The 27,810-nt window shown below is 35.2% G+C and overlaps 2 protein-coding genes across 7 annotated transcripts in view; one reads left to right on the forward strand and one right to left on the reverse strand.

Annotated features, from left to right (window-relative positions):
• Positions 1-594: 594 nt before the first annotated feature.
• Positions 595-20,727, forward strand: LOC137392184 (UDP-N-acetylglucosamine transporter TMEM241-like). Of its 3 annotated transcripts, none has more exons than XM_068078837.1 (13): positions 595-1,417; positions 1,722-1,768; positions 2,084-2,158; positions 2,600-2,681; positions 4,843-4,920; positions 5,159-5,233; positions 6,792-6,846; positions 6,968-7,049; positions 12,007-12,041; positions 12,619-12,688; positions 14,214-14,338; positions 15,698-15,755; positions 20,299-20,727. In XM_068078837.1, the coding sequence occupies exons 1-13, from the start codon at positions 1,310-1,312 to the stop codon at positions 20,372-20,374; spliced, it is 966 nt and encodes a 321-aa protein (XP_067934938.1). In that variant the 5' UTR covers positions 595-1,309; the 3' UTR covers positions 20,375-20,727. The 3 variants fall into 3 exon arrangements, with proteins under 3 accessions (XP_067934938.1, XP_067934945.1, XP_067934930.1); XM_068078829.1 differs by having other exon boundaries at positions 596-1,417; positions 14,214-14,334; positions 15,694-15,755; XM_068078844.1 differs by lacking the exon at positions 15,698-15,755 and having other exon boundaries at positions 14,214-14,334.
• The window catches only part of LOC137392204 (caspase-3-like), a 49,621-nt gene continuing 42,489 nt past the window's right edge, over positions 20,679-27,810 (reverse strand). For all 4 annotated transcript variants that reach the window (XM_068078865.1, XM_068078856.1, XM_068078878.1 and 1 more), the window contains 3 exons: positions 23,962-24,134; positions 21,645-21,825; positions 20,679-21,555 (listed from right to left, as the gene is read on the reverse strand). In XM_068078865.1, coding sequence (XP_067934966.1) covers positions 21,359-21,555; positions 21,645-21,825; positions 23,962-24,134 — 551 coding nt within the window. In that variant the 3' untranslated portion in view covers positions 20,679-21,358. The remainder of the gene's footprint in view (positions 21,556-21,644; positions 21,826-23,961; positions 24,135-27,810) is intronic.

Here is a 27,810-nt window from a genome sequence, read left to right on the forward strand (position 1 = left end):
CTAGCTTCTAAACATTATATTACCTAGCTAGTGAACAGGTAGGGTACTAGCGCAAAAATGTGTTTTACATAGGCCTCAGGTCATTGCTAAACAAAGCATCAAATTTTATTATATTTGTGTGACTGCAAATGTATAATAGGTTTTGCTTATGTAGCACATGGTAGAATAGCTTTGTAGACTTAATATTGCTTACAAAATTATATTAAGATATGTATGCAACGTTTCTTATGACTGTTTTGTATTTTTAATAACCCTCAAACGATTATGTTAGCTCTAGCAAACAGTGCCAGATTAAGGACCCTTGTAAACCTCGCCTAGTCACACTTCGTGGAGGCGCACCATATAACGAGAAAATATTAATCAAACCCATGAATTGATTGTACTGTACCGATATACTGGTAGGTGTATATTGGAAGATCACGGAGTTGTTGTTTCAATGAACATGCTTTCTCTATAATTACAGCGTTTCAAGTCGTACACTTTTTGACGCTAAACGATATCAGTTATTGGTCGAAAGATAGATCAGTACGATCTGATTGGTTAAGCTCATTGTATGGCTTATCCTGAGCGCTCACACTGACAAGAAAACCACAACTTGTACTCTAGTAGTAATTAGTCAATGTAGAAAATTGAATTATATTTTTATTAGCGGAAAACATCAAACCGTTGTTGTTGCAGGCGACTATTTTTCAAGCACATGTCAACTTAGTTCTGAACTTGCATTGCATGTCTGGAACATTACAAAAATAAATGTCAAAGTTCAGTAGTCACTGAACGTAAAAAGGTCTAACATTGGTTACAGTCATCGTCATAAAAGGAGAATGGCCTGCTCTTAAAAAAGCGAAAGTAGTCGTGTGGAGTTGGCCGTAAATCTCTAGTTCTAATTAGCATCTGTCTTCGCCGTTTTTCCTTCCCCGTTTTATTATTTTCACAAAATACCATAATAGAACTTATGGCGCTTATGATTAATTTTGGTCCATAATCTAAACTCTAAAACTCTCGCAAATACCTTCAACTATTTGATTAGCTTTAAAATTATTCAGAAGTCTGTTTGCTGAGAAATAGGTTAGCACAAAGGCTTTTTGTCTTTTTATATCCTTTGAAATTGCTAGCACTGGTTGCAAAATTATGTCATTGCTTGATTAACCTAGTCATAGTGCAACAACTTCAGATCGTTTCTTGTTTTCATTGATTTACCCTTAAGGAAGTTACTTTACCTAGTACATAGAATTATTAGGACTTTGCACCAAAATCGAAAATCTATTCATAAACCTAAATATGTTTTAGAACAAATATTAAATACTCATGAATGAAACGACAACGTCTTTACAAGCACTATCTAAAAGTTTCCATGAAGCCGTACGCTCTAGGGATATCTTTTGTAATTTTTGGAGTTGCTTCACTTTTTGTTAACAAGGTAAGTCATCTTTTTAGTGATAGGTTTCCTAGGTTCTTTCAGAAACAAACGTTAGTCTTCATACTTGTTGGTGAGACTAATCCAAAAATCTCATTAGACACGCAAATCTATTTCCTTAATTAAAGCTGATTTACAGCTTTCTAGTCATGAGCAATGCAAATATGGACATATTTTTGTTAAAGATCAAATGGTTTGTTAGGATATTTGACACAACCATTAATTTTTGTTAATTCAACGTTTTTATGAAGTACCATTTGCAGTATTTATAATTTAATTGCTTAATGATTTTGTGTTTCTTTTATAGTATATATTGTCAATACTCAAGTTCACATTTCCAACAATATTTCAAGGGTAAGTAGTCCCACGTTTATATATAAAAATGTTTATTTATCATTGTTTTGGTTCTGACTGTTAAACCCAAAACATATTTTGTAGTATCTTATATACTTTTCTTATTGGTGTATCTTCTTACACCAATAAGAGAAGTATAAGTTTTATGTTTCAGACTCATCATTTTCGTTTTCTGTCATTCTACTTGGTGCTGTTGGAAACCTTTTCTTTTACTGGAGTCTATTTGCGCTAGTTAAGATAAATGCCTTTTTTTCTTCCATTCCTCATTTTCACTGCAGCATGCATGCACTGTCACTATGTGCCTTTTCCTTGCAGATGGCAGTGTTTTGTCAGTCTTATAGTTCTAATATGTATTATTAAAAGACGGAACAGTGCAAGCAAGCTGCGGAGGTAAGCAGAATTCAAGCATTTGTGTTTTTATTTTTATAATCTTATGTTATGCATGAATTATTTCCACAAACTACCAATCATGCCAATACTTCAACAATAGTTGGTGTCATAAAAATCAATAGTTTCCTCAGTATTCAGGCAGATTTTTGGAGTTTCTTGTTTTGTAACATTTAGACTTGGTGATTTTGATGAAACCAAGAACATTCATACGGGAATATAAATGCTTATAGATGTATAGTTAGCTTTGATTAGTTAGCGATATTGCTTCATCTAACATTTACCCTGATGGACCCCGGTGAATTCAGATAGTAGCTATGTATTGCTTCTGTAGGTGTGTTGATATACATTATCTACCTGAAGCCATATGCTGTGTATTGCTTCTGTAGTTGTGTTGATATACATTATCTACCTGAAGCCATATGCTGTGTATTGCTTCTGTAGGTGTGTTGATATACATTATCTACCTGAAGCCATATTCTTTGTTTGCTCCATCTATGCCGGATCAAAGGCTCTCACCAAGATTGTAAGTATCTCAACCATACAGTTAAACCTTGGCTTCAATCACCCTCCCATATGAGTTTTTAAGACATTTCAAGTTTTTTGAGCAAATGTTTGTCTCGGCATATTTAGGAATTTCGAACATATGTTGTCGGAAAATTTTGAAACATTGCAGTTTTGTGAGTAGAAGTAAAAAAAACTTGGTAGAAATTAAAAGTAAAACATAAAAATAATACGAAACTATATTAGCCAATTCAAACTTCTTCTAGTGTAAGTTTGAGTAAGCTCTCCTACATATTTCAATTGCTTCCTCTACCCCTGAACTTACACACGGCTGAGCCTGCACTTCCATTTAGCTGTCGCAAAGGTAAAATAACAAAAATACTCTTTTTACTGAAGGTAATTTATTAAGTTAGTTTTGACCTATAATTAAAGTTATTATGTTTAATTTTTTGCATAGTTTTATGGAAAGCATTTGCTTTAATGCCATGTGTAATTACTTGAAAGATTTATCTTTGTTTTTTGGATTTTAGAACAAATTAAACCAAATTGAGGTGTTTTAATAAAAAATATTTCTTTCAAAATTCGATGGACCCGACGTTCTAAACAAATCTCAAAATAAATTAATTTAGTATACCTAGGTTTATCTGCACTTTGGGTCTCTCTACTTAGCCTATTGTTCGAAGGTTAAACTTATTATCACTGCCCTCTTAGTCTTGTTCATCGTTTAAAGGGCTTGTTCTGAATGCAAACTTTTCAAATATTTTTTTATAATTTATAGTTTAGGCAGTATTCAAAACTTTAAATAATTCCATAATTATTGTTTTATGAAATGAAAAAGAAAGATAAGACAGACACAGACGGTTTGTAATAGTAGGGGATATTTTGCTACAGGACCGCAGTGAATCTCTATGATCAGTGACAAATCTCTATCATGTGAATGGTGGTTATTCAACAAGCTTGAAAAGAGGAGCCCAAGTTTGATTTGACCTCCAGATTTATTATAGGCTAGAGTTCATTCCAATCTCTGCTCTCAGTGCCATCATTTCCCGACTCAATTTATTGAGTAGTGGTTGATGACTTTGGTAGTTATAAAACTGATGGCACCAGTGCCACTGCATCTCTCATGGCTTTGCGTTCAATCCATAAGAATATCTCAATGAGCGCAAGTCTAAGACAAGAGCAGACGAGTCAATTAATTGTACCAGTGAAGACAATTACCAAAAAACTAATGATGAGAAGGAGCTTTGTTACTGTAGCAGAATAACAGAATAAAAACTGGTTTTCTATAGCTATTAGAACTGAACTGTATGTGCCACTCGGGCTTATTCTCCGAATAATACTAATAATAATAATGGTACTTTCTGCACCAAGTAATTATATTAGTTTATGTAACAAGATGATTTGGAGAGTTTTAATGCTTTCTTAGCCCCCAGCCATCCTTATATCTGTGGACCTCAGTAAATTTTTAATAATAGCCTCTTTTTTTCTACACACTCAACTGTTCTGTTAGCTACCTTGTACACTTGCAGGTCACAGACACTACCTACAGGTTGGTAATAATTGTGGATGTCTTATATCTAAAGCTTCGCGATAGGGCGATTTAAATGTTTGTTGACGAGTTTGAATGTAGACGGTTTGAAGATTTAAAAATTTAAAAAGATATCGTCTAAATTTAAAAAGATATATAAACGATCGTATAAATGATCGTATAAACGATCGTATAAACGATTTAATTATTTAACAATTTGATAATGGCGATTTATCTCATACCTTTTTGGATTTTCAGATAGAGTGATACCGGAACTAATATGCATGGGCCTTCCAGTTTTACAATACGCTCATTCCGTGGCCTTCCACACACACACATGGGTATTCATGAAATATATGTTTCTAATTATCACAAACACAAAAAGTTTATTTTCAAGTTAAAATACATAAAAAGATCTTAACAGAAATTTACAAGTCCTTTTTAGCTAATAATATCGCGATATACCTATAGTTGCCTGTAGATAGCTGATTCGCTATATATTGCCATTCGATATGCTAATGCAAATTTGCAATATGAAATCGTCTGAGGGTTTTTGGAAATTGAGAAGCTCTATTTACACTTACACCTCTACTTACACGTCTGACTGGGTCCTGTTTATATAATATGCTTATTGCAAACTTGTCTTCCTTTACAGCCAATCCCGGTGTTCCTTGGCATGCAAAATCTGTCGTTGGTGTCTGTGACATTGCTCAAGATGTTTCTCCTTGATGAGGTGAGTGCATGATTTTTCATGTTCTGTTTTGCTGCGCATTAAAGACTGATATCTGTGGATATAAGTTACTGATTATTGAATTTTTTTGTAAAAAAGCATCTGATATGGCCGGAGTGTGTGGTGAAGGTGAAGAGATTTTTTGTCATTGAGGCTTTGTTATGATATGATCATCATTCTTTTCGTCTTTTGCGCCTTGTTGGCAGGACCCAATGTCCTGATGACATTTACTATCTTTCAGCGACCGAAAAACAACACAATATTCTCTGAAATGGTGCTATTAACAGCTTGCGCCTTCATATGGCTCAACGAACAAGTGAGTTAATCTCGGTCACTGTGTGTGTTATTCTTCCTTTCATTTTTATCACTTGCTTCAATTTCTCCGTTTAGCCCCTAGCTCATGTTTATTATTTACTGAGCTCTTACACTTATGTGCTTTTTCTTTTAACACTTTTAGGTAAACAGTAATACAGTAATCTCTCCTACTTGGCCAGGGTTACGCTTCTGCTTGGCCAGGGTTACGCTCTAGGCTCACCCATAAAAATAGAAACTATATAGACATTTTTAAAGTATGAATCATAATTTTAACACCTAAGAAAACTGCTTTATTGGCCTTTGCAGGGACATGTCCTTGTAAATGTACATGTCGCTGTACATGTCGCTGTACATGTCCCTATACATGTCCCTGTACATGTCCCTGTACATGTCCCTGTACACATGACACACTTGAATAATACATTGTATAAAAATAATGAAATATGTAAGAGGTTAATTATAACTACAATGGAGAAGCATGGCTGGGGTGCGTATCAAAGAGCTAACATTAAAGCTAAATATTCTTTATCCAATCAATGTTTGGATAGCAAAATGATGGAAATGACTTATTTGTGTTTCTCTGTAGATGAAGGAGAAATGATCAAATTTGAATAAATGGGGTAGACACTCCTACAATGTAAATAATCCATTTAAAAAAATGTTTACGTTATAAAGATTTTGCTATATATGAACAGTAAAATACCGTAAAACCTTTATTTGAACGCCATGGAGCGCTATTTTTCAAACCTTCCCTCAGAGTGGCGCTCTATTAAAGGTGATAAATACAAATACAGGTGTAGTTTTTAAACATCTCATCAAAATATTAAAAAGATAAATTAAACCCTTTCATGGGCGAAGTAAATGCCGCCTATATTTCACACTCTCCTTCGGGCCTTGCGACATTAACCCTTTTGGACGCAAGAAATTTGCTAACTTACCTCCAACTTTTCATTGATCTCTAAAAATATATATGCCTGAGTAAACTGATATGTGTCTCTACCAGTTGGTATCTATTGCTTGCAATTAACCTACGATGATCTTATAGCCTGTGTCCTCTTCGTTATTCTGACATATTCAGCACACCGATTGCCAAATTAAAATTCTGAGAGAAATTTTGGTTGTCATATAGCAGGGGAAAAAACATTGTGTTCCACCTCGTAAGGGGGTAATCGTAACTCAGCGGTGCACTGTGTTTGTTTTTCCTGATCATTATTTATTATTTTTGCCCAAATATCAAGTGGCATGCTTTTACATGGTTATGGACTTGTGAAATTTCAAGAGCAGTAGATATAAAGTGCAGCGAGAGATCTTACAATATATTGTTCTAGACCAAAAGCAACAGTTTTTTTACAAAATAATGTTAAGATCATTTTCAAGGTTTTTACCAATAGTATTTATAAGTACGTCTGTTATTCTGTAAGAGCATATTACTCCAAACTTATTTTTGCCACTTGACAATAAAGCCCGCTTATTGAAGACGCCAAATATAATTTTACTTGCAATAGCCTGACATTGAAGGAGTTGATGTATTTAAAATTTAGGTTATAATTTTATTTTAGACTGCTATAAATCCTGCTGCCTATTTCTGGATTTTCATACACGTTGTTTCACTCGGTAAGTGTTACATTTAGCAGCTTTGTATAATGTAATTCTTTTTATAATGATAGAACAAAATAATGTGTTTGCAAAATAAAGGTATTATTAATAAAAATATTTCTGGGATCTGTTGTTGCAGGTTTTTGTTGCGTGTTTGAGCATGTGCACGAAGGAGACATTCTAGACCATGAAGTTCTACTCCTGGCCAATAACCTATTTGCGTAAGTTGTCCTTTTACAATCAACCGCTATTCACTATTGCCTTAACATTGGAATGTAGAAACACCCATATTAATTTTTAACAAGCGATGTTGAAAATTTTCAAGCCTCACAAGTTTGTAAGTGAAGGTGAAGAATATAGCAAATATGTAAAAGAAAATCTAAGAAATAAAACATGATAAAGCTATATGAACACTTTGCTCTCGATTGATGCGTATACTGCTTGTACGCAAATCATGCAATCAGAATGATTGACTTAAATTGGTATAACTATTTAAAGATCAAACCTTTCCATTTCAGTTTAAAATTTTGGTGATAGGTAGTGTGAAAGCTGAAATATAGCTCGAAAGCCAAAGCTTTATCTAAAACTGGAAATTGGATTTAGCTGGATTTTGTGTTTGTTTTGGCACTTTCTAGTGATATACAGTAATTGATGAATTAGTTTATGGTTTAGGGAATGCATTACATGAGGAACACTGAGATAGAGGTGAATGCTTTTAAAGTAATTTATTACAAAGGAAATAAAGATAATTTATTTTGTGGTAGCAGTAAGTATGGGGTGGACTATTATGATGACAATCATGAATCTACTAATAGAGATGACCGACTTGCTACATCTATGCATGCGCTAAAAATGTATTTGCTTCCACTTGGTAGAAGCTAATCGTTTCATTGGTTCACTTTTGCTGTAAGCAATAAAATATGAACTTATTGTTTGTCATAATTTATCTTTGTATTTAAATGAATTTTCAATTGTAGTAAGTGTACAACAGTATAATAAATTTAATGTTTCATGTTAAATGTGATTATAAACAAATCATCAATTATATTATCATCAATTTATTAAATGTATGCATTCTGCTTTCAGACACCAAACTAGAAAAGATTTATATTCAAATGCTCTTCTGATGACAGTTTTAGCATTAGGTTTATGAAATAGAAAGCTAGTGATTTGTACGACCAATTTCAAGCTGATAGTCAATGTTGTTGAATGGTGTGTAATCTATGGCAGCGGCTGTGCAGCTGGCTATATAACCATAACTGTCATGTGCAACTTTTATTGTAGTTTCTAGGTAAATCAGACACGCTGATTCCGATTTTGTACTCAAAATATAGATTGGTCCACTAACTTTCAGAGTAATAAAGGCTTTTTTACAGCGTTTTAATATCGGTCTTGAAAACAACACGAGCGGCACAAAAAGCTCCGCCCATAAATACGTGACGTAACCTAGCTTTTTAGGAATGGAAGTTAGGGGTGTTTAGACGATTTAGAATAATAAAGATGGTTGTTTTAAAATCCATTATTATCTAAATTCAGCTTTAAAAATAATCTCAGTCTTTTCTGAAAGGTAGATAAGCTATTTAACATTGCATATTTAAAAATGAGCTCAAAAAAGTGCGATAACAACGCTAACTTGTGATAAAACCGCGCTTTTTGAGCTCATTTTTCTCGGCGTTCAGCCTATGTAAACATCATGTAACAAGCTACGAGCAATTTTAAATAGTTTATATACCTTTCATAAAAGACCGAGATTATTTTACAGGCTGGATTTAGATAATGGGTTTTAAGACACCCATCTCTATTATTCTAAATCGGACTAAACATCTCCAACTTCTGTTCCTGAAAAAGCTAGGTTTCGTCACATATTTATTGGCGGAGCTTGTGATGTCGATTGTGTTGTTTTCGAGGCAATTATTGAAACGCTTTAAAAAAGCCTTTCTGACTTTGAAGGTTAGTGGATCAATCTTTATTTTGAGTACAAAATCTGAATCAGCTTGTCTGATTTACCTAGAAAATACGATAAAAGTTGTATGTGACAGTTATGGTTTAGGTTCTTAAAACTTACTGGCAGCGGCCAACCATTGCATAGGTGACATCAACTTATTCCTCAGTCGTGTAGGCTGAGGAAAGGTGGGCTGTGATAGCTTAAACTATACCTCATATATGTTAGAGTATCTTATGCCAAGTGTCTCTATCATCACCTCTACTTTAAATCTACTCATTCAAAGCATACATTTACTTTTCTTCTACAGCGCACCTTCAAAATACAATTTTAATCCGATCTAGGGTTGGCATCGTATAGTGAACAAATCGTATGGAGGGGTATAGAAACCATAATAATTATATAATGCAAACGTCCCCTGGTAAAAATCTTCTAAATTTTATACAAGTGCTGTACATATTAAAAATTAGTAACAAAATTGTATGTTAACTAAAGCTACTGTAGGTAACTATAGTTTCCTACAGTAGCTTTAGTGTATTTATTGGTTATGATCTGCATTAAAATGTGACGTTGCAATGAGCTATGTGCTGTACGTACCGTTGAGAGTTCTTACCTTTAAGACAGACGTATGGAAACAGAAACTTAATTCACTTTAATAAGTTTAGCTTACTAAACAGACACTTAGAGCTAAGTTTGAGTATATATTTTTAATTATTTTACTGAATTTCAACTTTTTATCAATAAAATTTTATTGCCTATTAGTTTCTGCATTCGTTTTTAATGTAGTTTTAGCCGTTACTGTTAAAACCTTTTTCAATGTAATTCGGCAAGAGAGCCTGAACGTGTCTGACCACTGACCTTTTGTTTGAAGGGATTGCAACTCCAACTTTGCTACTGGGTTTAACCCATTCAGGACTAATTAGTTATTGGTTGACTGCCCCCCAGCCTAATTAATTTTTCAGTAGCCTTACAATTAAAATAGAGCAACTCAAAATTGAGTATAACTATAGTTCTTTTCAAAATAATCTTGATTTGTTTTTTGCAGCTTAACAAAGACATTCCAGGCTACAATTTGATATAAATGTCTGTGCACCTTTACAAATTCTCTTAACCACAAATTCTACTACTTTCGTGAACTTTTTTTTGATCAAAATTATTTTTTATGTTTCATAGCAGCTCACAAGCAGTTTTTTGGTACTGACATTGTTGGACCTATGTTAGATTGATAGCAAAGTTTATCAGCAGCAAATAAAAAAAAAGATTTCTCAATTCCAAGCAATAGAACAGGTGTCACAAGCTTCTAACCATCACTGCGTCACTGACAGTTTTATCAATTATATAATCAAACAATTTGTTAATTTATATTGAAATGCATTGCAGAGATTATTATGAATATATTATGCATATAAAAAGATACTCAAGTTACCAGCTAACAGACATTCACCAGCAAAGAAAATATGTGTAAAAATACAGTAAAATATATTGTAAAAAATACAGTAAAAGTGAATATGCATGAAAACGAAACAATATATACATGTATAATATGGGTGTGTTCATAAAAAAATGATGACACAGTGAGAGTTATTTGATGCCAACTACACTTGCATATTTGCTCCCATTATAAGTTAGTTGATGCAGTATTCATCAGATATTGATGTTGAAGCCCTAGGCTCATCATCAATGGCATCATCACTCACAAGCCCTTGACTGTCTTCACCTACATGTAGCAAATATGATCGGTAGTAAGCAACCTATTTGCTTTCAAACTTCTCGTACAGCCTAGAAAAAATTGTGTTTTAGTAGCTTGTCAGGGTAAATACCTGATAAAAAATTGAAAATAAGTGGTCTACTGCAGCTAACAATTAGTAATACAAATTGCAAATATTTTTTGATACTGTAGATATAAACACAGAAAGTCATGAAGATGATTACTGTGGTAAGTGTCCCCAATCAACCATTATTAGAGCCTAGTGGTTGGGGCTAGTTTATAGTAGATGTTGAGGTTGAGAACTATATGCTTGACTAACTGTGGGTTGAACAATTGGATATACATGTAGATGAAATAGGAAATTTTTATTATCTTGTAGCTCTACAAGGAAATCATTAAATTATTATTTATTATGGGGTAATAGAGTGGTGAGTTCATGCTGCAAAAAGATCTAAACTTTAATGGATTGAAAATGTTATAATCATGTGTATCATGAAAAAATCTATATCTTACACTGTTAGAATAAAGTTTGTTTGAAATTCACAAGAAAAATATCGGCGTTTTATCGTTTTTTTTTTCGGTAAAATTCTATAAATAGCCACATAAAACTTACCTTCTTCTATCAGAAAGTTCTCATTTTCTTCTTGAACATTACTTTCGTTGCTATTTTCTTCCCCTGAGCTGATTACCGCATCTAATTCACTTAAAAATTTTGCCATCGTTCGGATAAACCTTTTCCAAAATGGTGACCAACAAATTTTCAAAACAGTTGATATCTATCACGTAATTTGTTTGTTAAAACTCTCTTGTCCAATCACATATTTGGTATCAAAATGATGCCCAAGCTCTTAAACTTCGTTTGGTGAATGAATAAAACCGATGTACCTAAACAGCTAAGCAATAGAGTGAATCAAAATTTAACTCGTAGAATCCGGGAACGGGTCCTGGAGAACACAACTCTTCCCGTAGTAACCGGGAACAGGCCTGAATGGGTTAAAGGGAAAATATTACCATTTTACACATGATAATTGCTGAACTGAGAGAAATCGGTCATATTGCATCTTGCAGCCTATGTAAAAATGTTTTCGGTCAACAGCATTTCAGTGTCTTTGTTATTTTGATGTACGTAATAAGCACACCGACTGCCGAGGTGAAAAAATCATCATGTTCCACTTCGTAAAGTGAAAAGATCGTATATCAGGGTAATCGCATCCTAAGGGGACATTGTACACACAAGTTAGTTTTTTGCAAATAATCTTTTACATGGTGTTGTATAGCGCATTTGTGTAATTGTGTTTGTTGTTGTCTGCAGTATCCACTAAGGGATTAGCTAAGATTTTGCTCAGGATGTAGACTGAAACCCTTTTAGTAACCCTTACAGCGGCTTGTGATAATTTTACTACAAGGTGCATATCTAAGAATACATTACCTTGGTGTATTAAAGCTTTAACTGTACCTGCTCTGTCCCTGGTTTTCCACTGTAATTACTGTAACTCTGTCAAATTTATTCTTTTTGTGTCTGTTACAGGTTCCTTTCATTAGCTCCTTGCACCTTCTTTTTTGGTAAGTACTCATAGATGTTCTGGTTTTTATTGTTGTACTCAGAGATGTTCTGGTTTTTATTGTTGTACTCAGAGATGTTCTTATTCTTACTGTTGTACTCCGAGATGTTCTGGTTTTCATTGTTGTACTCATAGATGTTCTGGTTTTTATTGTTGTACTCAGAGATGTTCTTATTCTTATTGTTGTACTCAGAGATGTTCTTATTCTTATTGTTGTACTCAGAGATGTTCTTATTCTTATTGTTGTACTCAGAGATGTTCTTATTCTTACTGTTGTACTCCGAGATGTTCTGGTTTTTATTGTTGTACTCATAGATGTTCTGGTTTTTATTGTTGTACTCAGAGATGTTCTTATTCTTATTGTTGTACTCAGAGATGTTCTTATTCTTATCATTGTACTCAGAGATGTTCTTATTATTATTGTTGTACTCAGAGATGTTCTTATTCTTATTGTTGTACTCAGAGATGTTCTTATTGTCGCAAGTTGCTTTTTTAACTTTTGTTCCATTCAGTGCATGGTTGTTGCCATCTTTACAGCCATGTTCCTGTTCCTTGTCTCTAGCTAGATGTTATTGCAGGGGATTTACAAGCTGTCAAAGCATACCCGAATCTCTATTTCTCCAAGTTCTACATTGGAGTAGTATTGAGGTAAGGTCCGATCTTTTTCACTCCTTAGTATTTACTTAATGCCAGCCAGAAAATGTACAATGCTGATCTCCTGCTTATAATTTACTAGCTGCATTACCCGTCAACGGGATCAGATTCTTGTACAGCAAGAGGTTTATTGAGAGTTGTCTTTCATACTGTAAAACAACGCCAACTATGCAGTTACATCTCCCTCTCTCCGTCTCTCCCCTCTCCCCTCTCCCCCTCTCCCCTCTCTCTCTCCCTCCCTCTTTCTCTCTCTCTCCCCCCCCTCTCCTCCTCGCTCTCCCTCTCTCTCTCTCCTTCTCTCCCTCTTTCCCCTCTCTCCCTCTCTCCGTCTCTTCCCTCTCTCTCTCCCTCCCTCCCTCTTCCCCCTCTCTCTCCCTCTCTCCCCCCCTCTCCTCCTCGCTCTCCCTCTCTCTCCCCTTCTCTCTCTCCCTCTCTCCCCCCCCCTCTCCTCCTCGCTCTCCCTCTCTCCCTCTCTCTCCCTTAGTTCAACGCAACACATGCGGATAGACAACATTTTTGGTTTTTCTGTCGGGCGTATGAAGAAACAGTTTTCGGCGTGTGCCTACTTTTGAGCAGGCGACGTATAGCTGGTCATGGCTGATGCAGGGTGACAGTAAGTCGATAGCAGCTGCTCTCTTTCTTTTCACAATAGCGTATCGCAACCCTCGGAGTACTCGTGAAAGTTCTGTAATAGTAAGTTACAGTAGGCCTACTCAGAGCTGGAAAAAAATTAGTAACTCGGCTGCTGAAGGAAATGAACATGACCCACTATCACGAACAGCGGCAAATCCAACGTTATTAAGTAGTGGAGATGTGGCAATTCATAGACAATACAACATCGTATAAGAAACACTTACCTTTTTGATGTGGAAATTTAGTAGGTGAGAAATGCGTTTTTCTAGTGGCTCCAAGAAACAAACGTTTACGTGACCTTCTCGGTACACGTTGGCAGTAAATATTAATTGCATGTAAATAACTACTCATTAATTTATTTTATTTAATGAATAGTACATTTGCATAGCTGTATAGACACCTTTGTATAGGCCGCAGAACTCAGGAAAGGTGCTTTTTAACACGGCAGAAAATTTGCCGTTTAAAAAGCGTGCTAACAGGGGATTTCGGTTAATGCGCTCGAGCGGTGAAAGAAAAACAACAGAATCGCCACACCTTTATATAAGCCGCTTGGCTCAAATCGTCAGAGAAAAGTAGCGGCTAATAGTCCATATTACGAAATTACGATATTACGAAATTACGATAATTAGTACTCATATTAATTCGGTTGGCTTCGTTCGACCGAATGGAAAAAGAAAGACCGCTCTATAATTTATTTACCGTTACTACACATATTAATTCAGTTCGCTTCGTACGACCGAAATTCGTACGACGATAAAAGAAAAGACCGCTCTATAAGGCGGACAGACAGATAGATAGACAGACAACGATTGCCGTTTATATAGTAGATATGGACTCTGATCGAAACCGTAGCTTTAATAACACCGGTTTTAATGGTTTGTTACAGCGGAGTATTTAGTGCCTTTTCCAGTGCGCTCTACCTTCAGTTTACAAATCAGGATAGGGACTCTTCCTCTGCTCACCTAACTGGAGCCAATTCTCTCTCAGGCTACACCGCTCTATCAAGGGTTTGTTGTCTTAACATTTCAATATACAATGATCACTTGCCGTGTCACGCCTCACCTTACTCTTCTTCATCACATCGTAAATTATACAAGTTGTAGACTTACATGGGAGATAAACTGATAAAATAACAAGCTATTTGCCTACGAGCCTCTTAAATTAAAAATAGATTCAGGAAATGAAGATTGCTTGTTCTTTTTTAAAGGCTACTTGGGCACAGACTATTCACGCGTATTGTTTCTCTCTCATGCTCTCATCTCTCCATTTTCTTTACCACATACGAGATAAACAAGCTAATTTAGACCATTTATTTTTTGTAAAGCAACATAGTAAACCAAATTCATTCAAACTTTAGTATTTGATCATAATCAATTCCAGAAGGCTGTTCGAATAGGGATTTGTTCAAAATCTGAAACTACTTTTTCCCATTATAATCATTGCTAATTATTTAAAGCCGTTCCAATTCTGAAAAACAAAATTTTAAAACATTTTTTGTTGTTTTATATCATAAACTGTATACATAGGTAATAAGGGAGCATGCAACATGTAAAGTAGTGATTGTCAAATAAAATATAATAATATGCTAGACTAGGTTGGTGAATCTACCGTCGTGTCTGTAGCAACTCACACCCTTGCGCTGTAGCAACTCACACCCTTGCGTGTCACATTCATAGTCTTGTGAATTGTATACCATAAATATAAAAGTGTAGAAATGGACTTTGTGTTTTGTTTTAATAAAATATATCCTTTCTAAGATCCTGAAAAAAAACAACATTTCATGTTTTATTTTTACAAATTTTAACATAGGCATTAATGGAGCGAAACCTAAGGTTTAAAGTTATGCTAAGGTTACTATCTAAAAAATTCTAATGAAAGAGTACAGTAGAATATCCTAACAAAGATTGTGTGAAATAAAAAAGCGCGGCACAAATCTTTCTCGTCTTCTATTATGACCAATTTTAGCAATAAAAACAGTAAAATGAACAATAAAATGAACAATAAAAAATGTACAGTAGGATATTGAGACCAGCCTCAGCTTATTTCGCTTCGGCTGAAAAGCAAATCTTTGGTCCAAGTCCGAAGCATAACAATCTTAAATTTCCTGGTCAAAATCCAATTTAGTTGAAATCAGAAATGTTTGAAAGCCAAGGTATGGCTGTATTTTAATTATAGTTTGTTTTTTAAGCTAGCTTATATCAACTGCTGATCTAATATATGCAAAGATCGAACTTGGCGTTATTTCACAGGCTGATATAAGTGAAGGACCATTGTATAGCCTTCTGAGATTTCCGATGCACTGGTCGTGTGCACTCTACATTATTTATGTTGTCAATGTATTTGCACAACACATCATTGAATTGTAGATAGTGGCCATAATACTCTCACAGTTTGTCTTCGAGAGAACTTTGGCAATTACTACAATATGGTAAGTGTCTGAAAGCGCTTGCGTTTAAATAAGAAATGTGCTTTTAGTGTGATAGTTCACCGTGAACGGAACTGTAACAAAAACAGCCAAACCTCGACTTACGATCAACTCTATTTATGGATTTTTTCACATTTTGATGAAAAATATTAACGAATGTTTGTCCTGAAATACCAAGTTATTTCCAACAAATTTTCCAAAATTTATCAGAACATTAAAATTTGGTAAATAAACATAATAAAGGTTGAAGAGTAAAAATTTAAAATAATAAAGATTATATAAATCAAGTGAAGCTTTATTTAGTGAATGTTAGACCAGGCTATACCGTATACTTTCTATCACTTGCTCTAGCACAGAAGTTACAAATTGCTGAGGCGACCCTCTCGCTCATGACTCTGCAGTAACAACAATGGCTTTTACTGACTATCATTTTACTGCAGTTTTTTACGTATGATGCAGATGTTTATTTTTAGTTTCTTTCGTCGTTCATGCCACGTGCTAGTTTTAATACTATATACAATTACTTGAAGTGTGTACTTACTGAGGGCTAATTTCTCCGGGGTGGTTCAATCAAAATACCACGTATTCTTATAAGAATACTAGCTGAATGCCTGGTGTTGCACGGGTAATAAAAATGGTTTTGCCCTGAAAATTTATTGTTAATCAACATATACGGTAGACGCTCCTATAACGTATCCTTCCTTTAACGTAAATTCCAGATAACGTAAAACATTTATGAGAAATTTTTTACTATGTAAAAAATTCGTTATATGGAATTTTTTACTACGTAAAAAATTCCATATAACATAGTGTCAAGTCGGGCGAGTTTTCAAATTTGATTTTATTGTTAGTTTATCTCTCTGCACTTGTGGAAGAAAAACCGCCGTGCGTACAGCATTATACAGTCATACTTCAACTTACGAGCTTAATGCGTTCCGAGACTGAGCTCGTACGTCAATTTACTCGCATGTTGGTGCAATTCATTTATATATAGAACAATTAAATATATATTGATTGGTTTCCATACTCTAAAAAAGCAAATAAAACACTCAAAACAAGATATTGTAACAGAAAGAACATGTTGGTTATTGTCCTTACGTACTACATGCTTTCAATAAAGCAACAAATAAAAAATAATGCAAGGAAATGTGATTAATTAAAATGTAAAATTAAATACATACAATAGCAGTTAACACTCGCATTTGCCAGGGAGGGAGATATAAGTTATCCTTCGTTACAACAGTTGACAGACTTTGATAAATTTAGATTTTATCAAAGTGTTAAAAGACAAACTTAGAAGCAAACCTAAAAGCAAACTTTCATTCACTTAACATTTCTTCGGCTTTCATAGTTTGAAGTTTCTTGCTGGTTAGCGAGAAGTATTTCCTTTTTTTCGCTTTCACGACTAGCCGGCCGTTTTAAGATAAACCTATCTAAGGACGTTTGCCTTTGTCGCCCTTGCAACATGTTGCGATTAGGACGAACACAGGTGTCGTCACAAATGGTTAATGCACGACCACTAGCCAACTTGTCCGAATGTCTATTAAACAGTTTGGATAGATAGCGCCGGCCTTTTCACATAGCATCGTTTCAGTTATGCTGTCACCGGCCAATTGTTTGTCCAATGCCATCAGCGGTCGTGAAGATCGCTGCACCGTTTAGAAACTATGGTTAGTCCTTTTGCGAACTAAATGCCCTGAATATAATCCTTCTGTTTGATAATTATGAATGTATTTTTGTCATATTGCCGAGCTAGCTCAATCACGCATACACATTTCGCATATTTTTCAATATTTTTCCATTTAATATCGATTGTTATCATTTGCTTTTTCTTTGTATTTTCTTTCATTTTACTGGCAAACTTTCGGTCTACGCACAGTACGTTTAATTCACATAATTCTGCACAGAAAATCGTGCACAAAAAACACGGTACAACAGTATAACCTGAGCAGTTGAAAAATACAGAGTGATGCTGTTCTCATAAAACACATCCGGCATAATTGGCAACTGACTCAAGTGCTCGTATCTCAAACATGGCTCGTATGTTAGTGCTAAAACTTGCTTGAAAGCTGGCTCGTATCTCAAGTTTCTCGTACGTTGGAGCACTCGTAAGTTGAAGTATTACTGTATATAACTTTCGCGACATTCTAGTTAGTCGTAATAGGTTGTTAAATGTGTCGACAAAAAGGAGAATAGGATAGCTGCTCAATTGTTCATAAATACAAAGGTGATCGATAGGTGTAGGTGTTAAAGCGTCGGTCTACTAATCTGAATGTCACGAGTTGGAGTATTGTCGAAAATTATTTTATAGCCTAACCTTGACCCCCTGGATACAGATAGACGATGGCCAGGTAGAACCGCTTTTTATAATAAAAATATTTTGTTTTGCCTTATTGTACACATACAAGATATTTGTTATTAGCTTTACATTGCATAATAGACTTGAATGAATATTGGAAATGTGCAGTTCCCATCAACTTGTCGTAAAATTCCCGCAATCATGGTCTATAAAACCATTGAGATTGATCATAAAAAGGAGAAAAGTTGTCGATGCAAACCGATAGTGCTGCAGTTGCGTTACAGCGCACAAACTAAAAAAGTCAAGTTTTCTCTTTTACGTGGACAAATGGGTGAGTTTGAAATGATCTAGGAACGGATCAGGCAATTTACATGTTTGTTATTGTTCTTATAACGTAAATTCCCAATAACGTAAACGGTCCTGGAACTGATTATTTACTTTGTAGGAGCGCCTACTGTACAAAATTTACCATTCTAACTTTAAATGAAGGTGTTGTTTATTTTTATGTGTAATATAAATTTAAGTTTGTGCTATATACGGTGAAACCTCTATTTGAACGCCATGGCGCTCTATTTTTCAACCCTTCTATAGTAGTGGTCAAGTAGAAGTGGTGATCAAATAGAGGCTGGCGTTGTATTTTTCAAATAGCTTGTCAGAATTTTGGAAAGAACAATTTAGGTAACCCTTTTACGAGCAAAGGGAATGGTGCCTATATTTTGCACGCTCCTTCGGGCGGAGTGACATTAAGCCTTTTGGATGCAATAAATTTGCTAACTTACTCCGCATTGTACATTGTAATGTTATATTATCTTGCAGATCATAACCACAAAATGCACTAAAGTCATTGTAGGTACCTATAGTTACTAAGGTTAACATACGGTAATAACAATTTGTGCATAGAAATGTGTGTGTGTATAAAAAAGATTACTGTTCCAGCAGAAGCTATCCATCAAAACTTTGAATATGACTATACTGGTACCTCTCAGTACTGGTACAAATGTGAAAATGAGATATCGGACTGTCTTTGTTGAACTCAACGGAGAGAGAATGTAAAGACTATTCCTACTTGAGATAATACAATTGTCCACATGAAAAGTATAACCCTTTACCGATTTAGCAATCGAACCTTATGAAAAACCGAAAATTGAAGTGTAACAGCACATTTGAAATTGAAACAGCAAATTTAAAAATTACAAATAATAGGTAATGGTACCTAAAAATTAGTTTTTTAAAACAATTTCCTAAAAATAACCGATGCAAGAAGTAATATTAGTTAATAATCAAAAGTGCACATTTAGCGTGCGCATACGGGTATATGATAAGAGCATAGTGCTAAGGACTGTATAGCTCAGTGATTTGAAACTTGTGGTTGCAGCCTCGGTGAGTTCAAATCCAGTGTGCAGTGAGCTTTTAATTCCAAGATCTTAATATCTATAGCTGGACAAACCAAAGTACACACAGACTCACATACGTATATAGATTTGCTCCTAGATATGACTAATGCATTATACAAAGTAAATGTTGGAACGGTTTGACATAGTGTGTGGATATTTGAGAGTGTATATGGTCCATAGTTTATAGCCAAGTTACTTGGATTTGGGAAAAAATTAATAAAATGCTCATTTCTAGCGCACGACAGTCACTAAAAGCTTATGTATTTATGCAATAGATATGTTGTCTAGTTGTACATCCATACTGTTGAAGGGCATGCTATCTAAAAGATTTTGTTGAGTGTTTATACATTAAATAGATGTATGCCATGTATGTTCTGCTGTATGTATAGTAGACGCTCCTTCAATGTAAATAGTTCGTACCCGAGGCTGCGTACGTTGTAAATATGTTTTACCACTTACGTTTAAAATACAAGTAAATAGTCTAATTCGTAGACTTCCCTAGACAAGATCTTCCCCAACTCACCCCTTTGACCCTTCAAAAAGGAAAAAACTAGATGTAGTTTTTTAATTGTACAGTAACTACACACACGAGTAGTGTAGACAATAACAACGTTGCTGTCAACGGTGGTTTCTTTGTGAGGTTTGTAACATTGTCTGATGATTGTTTTCCTGTCAAAGAATCCCTTTTCCCTTTCATATCGGTACAATATTGGAAGCTTTAGCATCATTTGATGGTATTTTACTAGTAAGAATGGGTATCTATTACTTTGAACAATTAACTGCTGTGATGCGTCAGTATAGATGGTACAGTTCACCTTGAGGTTCTTACTCATATTTGAATGTTTTCAACCAGGTGTCTAATATCATGCTTGGTCGTTCCTGCGATACAGTCCAGCGAAGCAAACTTTACATCGGTGTCAGAGTCTTAAAGCTATGAAAAAACAGCTCATGCTGTGTAAGACACCTTTCACTTGATGGGAGCTCAAGGAACTTAATTGATGACAAATGATTAACCAACATACATGGTAGGCTTTCATGATTGTGTAAAGATCTAATGGAGTCACAGAGGTAGTAACTTGCTATCCTACTTAAATTATATATTGGTGCTATTTTTTACTAGTTAATGCGCATGCTCATGTAAACTGGTACATTTGGTTTCGGTTAAAGAACCAATGACATAATTTATTAACAGTTTTATTTGAGCTGTTTGGTGTGTAAAAGTTACACAGTCTGTTGAAGTTTTTGTATGATTTATTGAAAATATATGTACACTTGATGACTACATGAATACCCATCCGGCCCGTGTTGAACCTTAATCGATATGAGTGAGAAGCAGTTACTTGGCATATATCAGAGATAAGTAGGTCAAATGCAACTAAAAAAATAGTCTTAGGCTTTTGGAAATTGTTTGATTGTTTTACCCCAGTCATAGTAACAGGGCATACTAGCAAGTACTAAAAAGTTGATGTGGATTGCACATGCTTGTTGCACATGCAGTGATTCTTTACAATTATCCAAACTAAGAAACGGATGCTGAAACAAATGCACCTACACATATCTCTAGCATGGCAATATTTAACATACAACAGAAGCAAAGTATGAACATTATTTACCTAAAATACAGGAGGTTTGAAGTGACCCACAAAACCAAAAACCCAATTTTTCATTGCATCAATAGAGCTGCCTTGGAAGCACTATAGCTCAACCGCTGTCCCAAAGCAAGTTCAAGGCAAAATCCTGTGTTACTGTCCTACCATTTTTACAGGCATCTAGAGGAAACATCATGCTGAGGTTGGAAAACCTCAGCATGAGCTGTGATAAACCTCTGAGTGAAATCAAAATCGATTTTCGATGCGTGTATGATGGGGAGGGGAAATAGAATGTGCAAGGTTGTTGCTGTAGGACCTGCCATCCTAGGCCAAGTAAAACTCGCTGGTTAGCTGAGATATAACCACAGGGCTTGGAAGGGATTTGTTTGGCATAGTAGTGCCAGGCGTGTAGGACATGAGACGCATGGCTCTTGTGAGCATCTTGGTAACCCCCAGCCTCCTACCATCTATTCGCAGAACTTCTGCAAAAGCCTGGATAAATCTTGATCCATTTGGAGTACCTGTCAAAAAAGACTTGCAACATTTTATCTTTCTTGGTAACAAGTGATGTGACATATAGCACTGGAAATGATACAAAGATATCTATTACCTGGTATGAAAGAATAGGCAATTAACATGTCTGATTGTGGGTATGTTGTACAATGACGGTCCGGTGCGCATTTCGCAGCATCTTCAGCAAGATTTTGTACAAGATTAGAGACTGTTGGCTGAACACCGTTAAACACTTCTGTTGCAACAGGATGTACTGCATTGACCGTGGGGTTGCATGCCTATGATAAAAACACATTAGAAATAGATATAAAACAAGGAGAGATATATAATAACAGAATAGTTATAGATATTAACAGAATACAGATAAATATTAACAGAGTAGAGATAGATATTAACAGAATAGTTATAGATATTAACAGAATAGTTATAGATATTAACAGAATACAGATAGATATTAACAGAGTAGAGAAAGATATTAACAGGATGAAGATAAATATTAACAAGATGGAGATAGATATTAACAAAAATATTTAGTTGTGCAACTTGTATGTGAACCTATTAACCTGCAGCTCACTATTCACTGACTATTTCGATCAAAACAAGATTAAGTTACAACATTCACCACTCTAACTTTTAAATGAAGGTGTTTGTCTATTTCTGTGTATGCTACAAGTCTAATCAAGTTCATGCTATATACGTATATGCATACATTTATAGCATTAGTGGGAAGTCTGGGGCCATAGTAAAATTTAGCTTCTAGTAAATTGGTTAAAACATGATGCGTGTGTTTTAACCAATTGCCATTAAAAATGCCAAACGCATTGGCAGGTGCAATAAGCATGTGCACAATTATTCCATTGTATAGCAATGTGGCTGCTTGGTGTAATGGTTAGCTTGTCTGTCTGCAAAACCAGTGGTTCTGAGTTCAAATCTAGTGCAAAGCAGGTTTTGTTCGTGTGTATTTTATCGCTATACAGTGGTCTCTCACCATACAATTTTAATTCATTCAAGTCTTGGCATTACAAGGCAAAAATGTCATATAAAGGGGTATAGAAACCCGTAATTAATATGTAATGCAAACACCCCCTGAAAAAAATCATCAAAATTTTATATAAGTACTGTCCATATTAAAAACTAGTAATAAAATAATATGTTATCTTAGTAATTTTAGTGTGTTCAGTGGTTATGATCTGCAATAAGATACAATGTAATGTATGTAAGATACGATGAATGTAAGATTACAATGTACTACATGCAGTACATACCATAGAGAGTTCTTACTTTCAAGACAGACGTATAACATAAACGTTGAATTTAATGTAAATTAATTTATCTTACTAAACACATACATGTACATAAAGCTAAGTTTTAGTATGTATTTTACTAAACTTCAACTTTGTTATCAGCTAAAAATTTTTCACTTATCTGTTTCCGGTTTCGTTTTCACGATAACTAATAATGCTGCACTGAGGGAGAGCGAGCTTCATATCTCTTTCCTGCATTGTGGGAAGGCTTTCGGCAAATAACTATCAGCATCTTCATTATTCCAACGTATTCAGCACACTGACTGCCAAATTTGGATTTCAAGAAAAAAATTTTGTTGATATCGTATAACAAAAAAAAACTTTGTATGGCGAAGGCAAAAAACCTTGTGTTCCATATCATAAGGAGAAAAAATCATATAACAGTGTCATCAAAAACCCAAGGGCGCAGTGTAATTGGACACACGACAGACAGAGATGCACATTTATACGTGTATATACTATATAGATGACTAAAAACTTATTAATTAAATATTATAAAACACTAGTTACTACCTAAAATAATTGAATATACAAATAATGCAACAAAATAATTCAAACGAAGTAAAATTTTGTTGTAAGCACTTTATTAGAGCAGCATACATCTACATAGTGGTTGAGTGAGATGGGTGTGCGGCATACATCTACATGATAGAGTGAGATGGGCCTGCGGCATACATCTACATGGTAGAGTGAGATGGGTGTGCGGCATACATCTACATGGTAGAGTGAGATTGAGATGGGTGATCGGCATACATCTACATGGTAGAGTGAGATGGGTGTGCGGCATACATCTACATGGTGGTAGAGTGAGATGGGTGTGCAAAAAGGTAAGGAGATACACAAAGAAGAGAAACTTTTTACAATATGTAAGCAGTTACACATAATATATAAGTTTACCTTAAATTGAGAACTATTTTGTAATTCTCAGGATAACCGTTCGACTGAGGCTGAGGACTACATAGTCTTGATCGCTCAGCCATTTATCTGAACGTTGTACCTTAAAATTTTTTCGTGGACATCCAAACAAGATCACTGCTTAAAACATGCCTCTTGTACATAGAGGCTCCGTGATATTCCCAAAGATTGTAAATTAAACTCATCGCCACATACCTGCGCTATATAAAACTTCGGTATACGTTTCAGCTTCGAAGAGTTCTTGATCGGATGAAGCAAACGCTTGTACGCTATCTTTTCACCATCAACCCCATACAGGTTATCTTCATCGCCATGGGTGAGCACTATTAGCACCATATTTCCATACTCCTCATAGTCCGCTTGTGCAACTGCAATATCCAGAAAACAACCAATAATATTTATCTTCTGTACTAGTTATTGAGGTCAAGAAAAGCAAAGGTCTCCACAGCAAATCCCAAATATGTCACAGCTAAGTGTTATCTTTCTCACAAGGACAACAGTCATTTCTCCTTTCATACCCAAAACTGGATCAATACCATCCTTTTACTGAATGAATTGCAATTATGGGTTCTCAATAACTCCTGCAACTATGGGTTCTCAAGAACTCCTGCAACTATGGGTTCTCAAGAACTCCTGCAACTATGGGTTCTCAAGAACTCCTGCAACTATGGGTTCCCAAGAACTCCTGTAACTATGGGTTTTCAAGAACTCCTCCAACTATGGGTTTTCAAGAACTGCAATTATGGGTTCTCAAGAACTCCTGCAATTATGGGTCCTCAAGAACTCCTGCAATTATGGGTTCTCAAGAACTCCTGCAACTATGGGTTCTCAAGAACTCCTGCAACTATGGGTTCTCAAGAACTCCTGCAACTATGGGTTCTCAAGAACTCCTGCAACTATGGGTTCTCAAGAACTCCTGCAATTATGGGTTCTCAAGAACTCCTGCAACTATGGGTTCTCAAGAACTCCTGCAACTATGGGTTCTCAAGAACTCCTGCAACTATGGGTTATCAAGAACTCCATGCTTAAAAGCGCATTTAATAATTTTCACCTGGTTCTATGTATGAAGGAGCAAGGCTATTCAATCAAGGCTGCAGTCTATCGTCACATTGGATTAATCTAGTAGTCTAAATAGAGCATTTTATAAGCTACATTACTACAAACAGTTCCAGCGAATCTGCTTCCTTCACACTTTGGCAAAGCCGCCTCCTGGCGTTAAAATGAGAAACTGGCATTTTCCTAATTACAGCCTATTATTGGTTATGGGTGAACGCTATGAGATGATTCTTTTTTACTGAAACATGTACTTTTAATTAGCATGACCTCATATTGGGTGAAATAGTAATGTCTGACAGTTTATTGCAACATTTTGTATAACAGCTGTACAAGCTACTCTCGACAATCCTTCATATAAACCAGCAATAAGCAATCCATGTATATATATATATATATATCTATTACTAATATATTTAATGGAAATCTTCTGACTAAAAAAGTGCTCAATGCCGTAAAGGCAGTGCATATAGAATAATGATTATTCCATATCTCTCTCTATATATACATATATATATATATATATACATATATATATATATATATATAGTGCATATTTTATTCATTTTATGTTTTAATTTATTTCATGCTTAATCATGCTTTATGTATTTCATTTTATGTTTTATTTTATTTCTTGTTTAATCATGTCTTTGCAAGCGGGCCTGTTTTCTACTACGTAAATAAAAATCATCGTATGTATGTAACTCATATAACTAGCTACTCAAGATAGTGGACGCATCTACATTACCTTCTAGAACTTGCTAAAGTTCCAAGGTGTAAGTTGTAAGTGTAACCGTACAAACTTCTGTATGTATGGTTACATCGAATATTGTGCACAATTCATATAAGACAAACTACAACCTTCTCTGGATCCTTTTTATAAGCATCAGCTAGCTAGCAATTGTCTGCATTGCATTAGCAAGCATCATCCTCGATAAGCGATCGAGTAGGATATCTTCCATATTGCACCAAGTTAGCTTGTTTTCTTCGAGCACTCTCTGCACCAGCAGGAAAGCTGTGTCTTCCCGGCCATTTCTGCTTTTCAGGACTCAAAAGTGGTAAACTTTTTCTTTTAAAACCAGTAGAAAAATGGAGTTGCGATCCCTTCGACAGGAATAGAGAGCTGCTAAAAGTTCTATTTCATTATGTAGTAATTTTATTTTCAAGTGTACAGTAACGTAATTAGCATTGACACCTTTTTGCCTCCTCTCTACTCGCTACATGTACCAGCTCAAGTCCCATTACTCCAAATGTATGTATGTACTGTATAGTAAATAAAATTTCACCTTTCTTTTCGATGGCAATTAAATGGTCAAGTGTGCGAGAGGCCGCTTTCGAGAACTGCATCGCTCGGACTTTTTTGTCAAATTAGGTTGAAAAAGTTTAAACCAGACACGCTAAATGTTATAGTGAAACCGAAGACAGAAACTGACACGCGATAAAATTTAAATCATAAAAAATTTGAAATTCAGTGAAATAGTAGAAAATACATTCTGAAACTTAGTTTGAAGTGTGTGTTTAGTAAGCCAAACTTATTTGAAGTGAATTCAAAGTTTATGTTATACGTACGGCTTGAAGGTAAGAACTCCTTACCGTACGTACTGCATCTGGTACACACATTATAATGTTGCATTTTATTGCAGATCATAACCCCTAAATACAATGCAGTTACTGCAGGTAACTATAGTTACTAAAATTAACATACTATTTTGTTACTAATTTTCAATATGTAAAACTTTTTTTAAATTTTGACCATTTTTACCAGGGGGTGTTTGCATTGTATAATTAAAATGGTCTCAACACCCTACATGCAAATTTTTCACCATACAATGCCAACACTGGAACGGAACTATACCGTATCCCGAGGGTGCACTGTATATACATAGGTATATATTTCTCAAGGTTTGTCGTCTGTCCTTCGGTATGTCCAGCTATAGCTATTAACATCTTGGAATTAAAATTTCACATTCTGCTGGACTCAAACTCATGAAGATTGCAACCACAGGCTATACAAGCCTTATTGATCTACGCTCTTACCGTATACCGTATGCACATGCTAAATAACATATTATTTGAGCATAGCGACAATAACCTTTTATATAAAAAGGTTATTGTTCCAACAGAAGCTATCCATCAAAACTCTGAATACGACGATACTGGTACCTCTCGATACTGGTACAAATGTAAAAATGAGATATCGGACTGTCTATGCCTCGTACTTTGTCTGCCTGAATGGAGAGAGAATTTAGAGGCTATTCCTACTTGAGATAATACAATTGTCCGCGTGAAAAGTATTGGCCTTTGCCGATTTTCAATTAAACCGGAAATAGAAGTTCACGAAAAGCCGAAAAAGCATCGTGTTTCATAGAATTAAGAGTTTCGATTATTACGCCATTAACTTTAGCGCGTGCAATTGAGAAAAGGGTGTATAAAGTATATAGGCAGTAAAAGCTACCAATCATAAGTGCCTCTGTGATCTCGTGGATGGATAAGTATATTGCAAACCTGCAGTTGCAATCTTCGTGAGTTCGAATCCAGCAGAATGCGAAATTTTAATATCCAAGAATTTAATAGCTATAGCCGGACAGACTGACAGATATCCAAACAGATGGACAAACTCTGAGAAATGTATATATATATATACATGTATATATTACTAGGAGTGCCACCCGGCGTTGCTCGGGTAATAGAAAGGTCTTTGGACAGAAAATTGATTTGTTTTTAACATATAACATTTGAACATTTGCCATTCTAACTTTAAAACTACATATCATGAAAAAAGGGTTTTGTCTTATAAACAATGAGAAGTAGTGAGAGTTGCTCGCTATTAGCCAGTTTAATAATGTGAGCGAACAGCTTCTTGTGACGTTATGCTATGACCCGCGTCATACGCAAAGCAGTGTCGTATAGTTTCACAGAGTCCCGTGACCGAAAACCGGAAACAAAAACGCTTGTTTCCAAACAAACCCGATCGGCATACTGATCTCTAAT

Source organism: Watersipora subatra, chromosome 1 (genome assembly GCF_963576615.1).
Source record: "Watersipora subatra chromosome 1, tzWatSuba1.1, whole genome shotgun sequence".
Classification (NCBI taxonomy): Eukaryota; Metazoa; Bryozoa; class Gymnolaemata; order Cheilostomatida; family Watersiporidae; genus Watersipora; species Watersipora subatra.

What these genes read in the sequence shown, in the direction of transcription:
- LOC137392184 (XM_068078837.1), top strand. Translation starts at nt 1,310, where the DNA reads ATGAAACGACAACGTCTTTACAAGCACTATCTAAAAGTTTCCATGAAG. An exon ending in CAAAGGCTCTCACCAAGATT is followed by an intron (nt 2,682 to 4,842) that starts GTAAGTATCTCA and finishes CTTCCTTTACAG; the next exon opens with CCAATCCCGGTGTTCCTTGG. An exon ending in TACATTGGAGTAGTATTGAG is followed by an intron (nt 12,689 to 14,213) that starts GTAAGGTCCGAT and finishes GGTTTGTTACAG; the next exon opens with CGGAGTATTTAGTGCCTTTT.